Source organism: Poecilia formosa, unplaced genomic scaffold, assembly GCF_000485575.1.
Source record: "Poecilia formosa unplaced genomic scaffold, Poecilia_formosa-5.1.2 Scaffold19, whole genome shotgun sequence".
In the NCBI taxonomy this organism is placed as follows: domain Eukaryota; kingdom Metazoa; phylum Chordata; class Actinopteri; order Cyprinodontiformes; family Poeciliidae; genus Poecilia; species Poecilia formosa.
The window spans coordinates 568,168-575,873 of NW_006799958.1; the positions used below are offsets into that span (position 1 = coordinate 568,168).

General features: G+C 42.1%; 1 protein-coding gene across 4 annotated transcripts in view; it reads left to right on the forward strand.

Annotated features, from left to right (window-relative positions):
* The window catches only part of tbc1d4 (TBC1 domain family, member 4), a 39,011-nt gene extending 31,532 nt beyond the window's left edge, over window positions 1–7,479 (forward strand). For all 4 annotated transcript variants that reach the window (XM_007547159.2, XM_007547161.2, XM_007547162.2 and 1 more), the window contains 4 exons: window positions 1,696–1,855; window positions 2,010–2,179; window positions 2,885–3,061; window positions 3,691–7,479. In XM_007547159.2, coding sequence (XP_007547221.1) covers window positions 1,696–1,855; window positions 2,010–2,179; window positions 2,885–3,061; window positions 3,691–3,921 — 738 coding nt within the window. In that variant the 3' untranslated portion in view covers window positions 3,922–7,479. The remainder of the gene's footprint in view (window positions 1–1,695; window positions 1,856–2,009; window positions 2,180–2,884; window positions 3,062–3,690) is intronic.
* Window positions 7,480–7,706: the final 227 nt, after the last annotated feature.

The following is a 7,706-nucleotide window of genomic DNA, read 5'->3' on the forward strand; positions in this document are numbered from 1 at the left end:
GTCATGATGGATGAACAACCAAGATGTGAACATCGCCAAAGGGTTCAGGTTCTAACCTGTGCTGACCTTCCTGCTTGCTCTTTGGCCACTTTGGGCATTTTGTCACAAATACTCGATAAAGGCTGCTGCTGATACTGATTACAATAATAAAAAAAAAACCCTGTTTCATAGTATCATTGAACAAAAGAATTTTCCCCCAGTAACTAATAGCTCTGTTTGCAATAATTAATAGAGAATCATTAAGATTTTTATGCATTGAAAATTGTTCATTAAAAAAAAAAAAATCTCTGCTGAGTTCTCCATAACATTGTTCACAAACAAATTAAACGCTGAGAAAATAATGGGACAGAACCATTTCAGTCTTTATGAGACTGAGAGAAAATTACTCTTTGTGTAAACAAATAAACATTTAACTACTTCTTCACTTGGTCCTGCATTCTCCAAGCAGAAGAGGAAAGGCACAATGTGGTTTGCATTATAACCAGTACTGTTATCCAATAAATGCACATGGCTTCAATTTATTTCCTAAGAATAATGCGCATTTAGAGCATCGTATCCTCTCATCCAGCAGCATCGCGGCGTAACAGAACAGCCCAGAACCCGAGTTTGCACACCAGCAGTCCAGACCTGCTCCATAGTTTAAATATTTCAGGCATTATGCCACGGATAAAACACTGAAACGTTTTACTGTAAGAACTACAGCGCCTGATCCTGAAGACAAGATGATGAAACGCACCATTCCGTTTTCTTATGTAATGCCATCACGAGGTCGAGAATGTGCAGGAATTCTTTCTGAGTCGATGTTTTATTTTAACCAAATGCGTGTCGACTTTGTGTAAGAAAATACCATTTTTAAATATTTTCTTACAGTTTTATGCTTTTTGTCTTTATTGCCTTTTTTTTTTATTTAAATTGCTTTTGACGGGAGTGACAAGTGCAGAGTCCATTTTTGCGAATGTGTTTTGAAAGCACAGAAACACACACAAAAAAAAAACAAACACATCTACTTCCTGTTTAAAACCATGCACAGTGTGCTCCTCCGTTCGTTTTATAGCGGTCATCTGCCTGTCACCTTTTATTGGTTTGATTTGCTGGCAGCAGCGTGTCTCCACCTCTCCGTCAGACCACACCTGCTCTGTTAGCTCCAGTTAAACATCAGCTGACCTCACCATAGTTGAAGCATCGACAGGGGGGCGGGGGGTAATGTTTAATCTCCTCCAGGTAACCGTTCAGCCGAGCAGAAGCCTGCCGTTTCCCTCCCTGCAGCGGTTTTGGTCTTTAAAGACGTTTCCTCACATATTTGTGCTGTTTCCTTTGCGCTTCGGGAGGAGGCTCAGGTATCGCTTGTCTTCTTTGTTACTTTGAGGAAATTGTAAAAGCTTGGAGTCTAATTTTAGCCCGAGCTAACTTCTGCTTCTCCTGTCTTTGCTTTTTGCTGTCTCATACTGTAAAAAGAGTTGTTGCAGCTCATGAGACGCACGGCCTTGTCTGAGCAAGTCCTTTAAGCAACACTGCTTTCACTTTACCAGCGCTGTGGTTCAATGGGGGAGGAAAAAGGAAGAAAAAAAAAAGAAAAAAATCCTTCATTGATTCTTGGATTTCTTTTGGAAACCTTGTCTCTTCCAGATCCAGTTCTACCAGTTTGTTCTGACCTGATGTTGCCTTTTTTTTTTTTTTGTCTCCCTGGTGCTCCAGATTCAGATGTACCAGCTCTCCAGGCTGCTGCACGACTACCACCGGGACCTTTACAATCACCTGGAGGAGTACGAGATCGGGCCAAGCCTCTACGCTGCGCCTTGGTTCCTCACCCTCTTCGCCTCGCAGTTCCCCCTCGGCTTCGTGTCCCGCATCTTTGGTAAAGCCCAGAACATTGGGGTCTCTGATGGCAGCCAAATTGCCTCGGCAGAATTATATCTGCTGAGGCATTTGTGTTGGAGATTACATTAACACGTTTCTGATGCTGCTTCTTCTTTGTTTTTTTTTTTTGTTGGTGTTGTTTTTGTGGTTAGATCTAGTGTTTGTACAGGGTACTGAGGTGATCTTTAAAGTGGCCCTCTGTCTGCTGAGCAACCATGAGAGGGAGATAGTGGAGTGCGACAGCTTTGAGAGCATCGTGGACTACCTGAAAACGACACTCCCCACGCTCACACAGGCACAGATGGAGCAAACCATTACCAAGGTACCGAAAGGGATTCAATGCAGCGCATCGATGCAAAAGTAATGCTACAATTTTCTCGCATCTAATTTGGTTTTGCCAACTTGTGAAAATTGAACACAGAACACGAATATTAAAAAAAAATAAAGTATACATGCAATTACATGTGTTTTATGCAGAACCTTGTAAAGGTTTTCACACCCCTTGCACAAGTTTCAGTGTAATTTTATTGAGATTTTTTTTTTTTTTTTTGGTGGATCAAGACGGGGAATATTTTTTGTCTTACTAAATTGAAATGATTCCCACAGCGTGATTCTGCCACCCCAACACTTTACTTTGGGTCCAGGCCAGAAAGTTCAGGTTTGGTTTCGTTTGACTAGAGCACATCTGCTGCGTCTCCAAATGGATCGTTTTTAAATTTTCAGTTGGACCTGTCATTGCTTTCCAAGAGAATCTTGAAAAGTCTTGACTGTATAAAGAACAAAAGCCCAACATAGCTCAACAATTGCAGATGTTTTTATTTTTGGCCTACATAGAAACCGCATACTTTCCTTCTAGCATGATACCCATCAGTAGTTTGACTGACTACTGATAGAAAAGAGCCCCCTGCAAAAATCAAATGTTTTACAAACAAAGCAAGGCTATTGCAATACACAATTTATTTCCAGGCTTTATATGTCTGAAGCTTTGGTGCAAACAACCTCACTGCAGCTCATTCTGGATCACTAGGTGATGGAGATGGACATCTCCAAGCAGCTGCACGCATATGAGGTCGAGTACCACGTCCTGCAGGATGAGATGTTGGACGCCGGGCCGCCGCCCGACGACTCGGAGCGCCTCGACAAATTAGAGAAGACGAACGTGCAGCTGAAGAAACAGAACATGGATCTGCTGGAAAAACTTCAAGTAAGGAAAATAAAGTGCAACATCGCATGTTTAAGTGGTAAACCAGAATACTGTTGAGAGGATATATTCTTCTGCAAAGAGTCACAATTTGTTAAAAAAATAATGCCAATTTGTGCAATCTCAAAGAAGCTGTGTGTAATTGCAAAAATGTCATTGCCTCAGATTACCTGTAGATGGCACTAATACATCAGTGGAAAACACAGCAGCAATGAGAGACTGTTGAAGAAACAAAAGGCCTGAGAGCTGTTATGTTCTCCACGTACTTCAATCATTTCAGTGAAGTGTGAATCTGTGGAGGAGGACTGATAAAGTCGCACCTGATGAGCTTCATATTAACAGAGGTTTGAAAGTTCTTCAGGCGCTCTCATGTCTGATTGTAGCGAGAGAAAATCACTAGAGGGTCAATGTTTTGGACTTGGACTTGGTTTTCGACTCCTATAAAGCTCAACAAGTTATTTCAAGATCGTGGATGAAATGCACATTCAGATGCATTACGCCGATTACTGACGTTATCCTCCCGGGCTGCGGTGCGAAATTGCACGTCTTGTTTTACAGTCCTCAAGATTTTCAAATTTGAGTGTCCGTTTTGCAACAGCGCCTGACTGAGATGCGTTCTCTCTGTCCTGCAGGCTGCAAGGCAGAAGATTCAGACTCTGGAGACGAGCGTGGAGAGCTTCCTCTCTCGGGAGAGCAAAATGAAGCACATGATTCGCTCCCTGGAGCAAGAGAGGGCAGCCTACCAGAGGACGGTTGAACGCATGCGCTCCAGCCTTCCCCCCGACGCCCTGACAGATGTGGAGATGACCCAGATCAAAACAGGACCCAACGGGAAAGCCAAAACCGCAGCCAAGAAGCCCTGATGGCAACAGGAGGGAGTAGGTGGGGATGGAGGGAGGCTGCAAGGGGAGGGGGGGCTGGAGGAGGCATTGGCTGCGTTTGGCCAGATGCAGCGACTCAGATCCACAAACTGTCAAGTGAAGACTGCTCAGTGGAAAGCCGACGAGCTCCACTTTACTTCTGTGATGAAGTGTGGCGGCGTTTTGTAAATGTTTGAAGTCTTGAGACAGGCAGACTGCATGGGGAAACATCTCGGTTGTGTTTGATGAGCAGATAAAACGATTGGTGGGAGGATGGTTTCAGGGTTTCCATAGCGCAGAAAAGCCAATGTTTCTCTCATCTGATTCACGGCCCGTTTGGAGGTAGAACCAACGGCCACGCCGTCCTGCAGTGGCCGGATGTTTTGGCTCTATTCATGGGGGAATTTCCTTGATCGCGCTGCCTGGATGTATTTTACTGCCTGACGGAGTAACTCCACAGAAACTGCCTGTTGAGACGTCATTTTTTTCAGACCTTACGAGGTCAATTTACAGCCATTACCAGTGTCTGATCGGGGGGAGCGTTTTGTTGTTCTTTTACACGTTCGTCTCCAATGAAAGCTTCGCTTTATTACATTTTAATCACTTGAAGTTTTTAATGAATGTAACGTCTCCTCGTGGGTCGTTCTTATCGCGTTCGTTCTCTCGCCGCGAAGGTCGGCGTCACTCTTCAGCAGAACTAGAGTGCAGCATCGCTAGAGATCGCTCAGAGTGCCGTTTCTTCTCGAGAAACGTCTCTTCTAGATCTCGGGCAGGATGTGAGGTCACCTGCCTCCTCGGCTTCCTGTAAGACGCCGGCCGCGCCGGTCGTCTCTGTTTTAGCACCGCCTTCAGACTCCGAGGCAGAGCTCGCGCTCCCCGGGAGGCACAGACTAAACAAATCGAGGTGGAGACGGGATCTGAATGTACACGCTGCTGCACTTAAAAAAACAAAACAAAAAAAAAAACGAAAGAAAAAAGCTCTGCGAGGCAGCACCGCTTTAGTTTCTCAGAAGTATCCGTAGCTGTCGGAACTGTTTCACATTGTCTCAGCGACGACTGCGATGTGTTTTTTCATGGTTTAATTTGACATATCAATGCAATTTGCATATAATTGTGAATCAGAAGGAAATTGAAGCATTCATCCATCCAACTCTGATGGGAGAGAGTGTGTCACTCTCAGGACAGACAGTTGACATTTGACCTAACAGTCATGTTTTTGGACTGAGAGGAAGCTGGAGAACCTGGATTGAATCCACCTATGCACAAAAGAGAAAATGCAAACCATGCAGAGAGAGCAAAACCCCTCCAGACTGGAGACCCTCTTGCAGAAAGTCAAAGGTGCCATTTGACAGAAAAAAAGTGTGTCTGCAAAAACTCAAAATCTTACTAGTATTGTAGTCTCTTCTAGTTTCTAGTGCAAATGTATTAGTACACTTGATATGAGACACAATTAACTTACAAGCAACTTTCCAGCAAGATACTGAAGCTTGTTTTAAATCAATAATTCCCCAATATTGACAAAATTGTATTAATTACACTGGAAGATTATTTCACTTATGATAAGACGTTTTTCTAACGTCATAAGTGAAATAATATGCCACTGGAAGGAATTATTGACTTAGAATAAGCTTTTATATCTCGCAAAAAAAAAAAAAGTTGTAAGATAGTTTTACCTCATTTCAAGGATTCTGAGATACTTGCATTAAAAATTAGACCAAAAATACTTTGCCAGATTTTGTGTCTTTGCGGTGTAGACTTTGTTTACTCTGATACCCCTGAATAAATTGCGGTACAGCCAATTCCCTTCGGAATCACATAATTAACTATCTGTAGTTTATCAAGTACGTAGCACATTTTCCATATTTTTTATAATATAAGCGATTTTAACAATCATTTCCAAATCACCCTCGGCGCTGCGTTGGTCTGTTATCTAAAATCTGTGTGATAAATTGAATAAATTGTAGTCGTAAGTTAACATGACAGAGTACAGAAATGTTTGCTGGGCACGAATACTTTTGAAAGGCACTTTACTGTGCTCAAGACGTCAATTAGATACGTTGTTGTCGGAGCACAATGTCCAAAACTGGAGAGTTTAGTTTAGCAGAGAAATAAGAAAGGAGCTAAAATGAGCCTGAGGGCACTTGAGCTGCCCTCTCAACGATAATGAGTCTTGGGTTTTATATACTGCATCTAGACACACACACACACACACACTGCAGTGAAGTGGTTGACTGTATGGACAGACGGTTTATATGCTTTTAAAGCTCTGTCCCTGGCTCCCTCTTTGATTTTGTTTTCTGTCACCTCCAGGTCTGAATCACCGTCATCACTTTTTATTCAAGTAAAAACTTGTCCTCGTCTTTTAAAAGGTGTGTGTGTGTGGGGGGGGAACTCTTTACAATTAAATTAGGGTGGCTTCTATCGTGAAACAAGAGGGTGTTCATCAGCCGTCCTGCCGTGGGAGACGAGTGACACATTTGTGCTGGTTTGGAGTGTAAAGTTTTTATTCTGTTACTTGAGTCCCAGAAGATGTATGGTAATGGCAGCCAGTGCAATACGTTTGTTTATCAATCATACGCACGTCTTTACATGCGAGTGATGTCGGCTAATTCGCATAAAGTGTCTTCAGCCGTCGTGTAAATAAGGCTGTAAGTTCCCGGCGAAAACGAGCGTTTTGTTTTTTGATTGAGTTGTTATTGAAAAAATGAGCTGCATGGATTTACCCAGCAAAACATATCAAATGGCTCGGTTTTTTTTTTGGTTTTTTTTAAACCAACAACTTTTAATGGATGCATGCAGTAGAGAGGAAACTAAGCCTTTGTCTGTAGTTTGTACTACTGCAATATCCGTGCATCTTGATGTAAGACCATTGAACCAAAGATGTGCTTTATTTCCTGGAGATACATGAACGAACTCATTCAAAATGCACAGTGTTTTACATATTTTATGGGCTTTTTCACCGAATCTGTCTCGCTTCTTCTTTTTTTTTTTCTCCCTAGATGTTGTTTTTAACAGTAACTTGAAGAAATACCAAATATTGGTCTCAAAAACTTGAGTATGCGATTAAAAAAAAAAACAATGTCGGGTCTTTTTATCATCATTACACAATCTTTTTTATTTTTTTTATTTTGCTACACAATTCTCTATATGCAGGGTTCCTGTGCATTTCGTGTCAGAATCCCCGGTTTTAATATGGACATAAAAAAAACAGGATGGATGGATGGGCAGTAAGGTAAATGAATGGATGGTAAGATAAACAGATTAATGGACAATCGGAAAAGCGAGAGGTCAAAATTATGGAAGATTGACCAGAAGGAAGGACGGCAAAACAAATGGAAAAGTGCACAGTGGATGGATGGGCTTATGAAAATACATTTCATACTTTTTCAGACTTCATTGGAACCCTGTGTGTGAAGTTTCAGCCTAAGAGTCTCACTGTTGGGGTCAGCATCTCGACTGCTAACTAGTGCTTGTATCACTGTGCTTAAACTGTCAACATGAGGGCTACACTGACGCAAAGAAACTGTCCTGAATACATCAATAAACCTCACCTTGCCTTGTTTTCAGTCTCCCTATGTATTTCCTTCCCATCAGGAGATCAAATAATTAAATTCTGTTCCTTTAGCGCTCCAAGTTTACCTCGCTTAAAAGACCAGCGCAAGCCGACATCCACAAAGAGCATAATATAAAGGTTTTTTTGTTTTTTTTTTCATTAGGAGTTGTTCTTTTATCAGCAACTTGGGCAAATTAAACCGTATTTCCACACTGAGCTGAAAGTATGAAAGAAA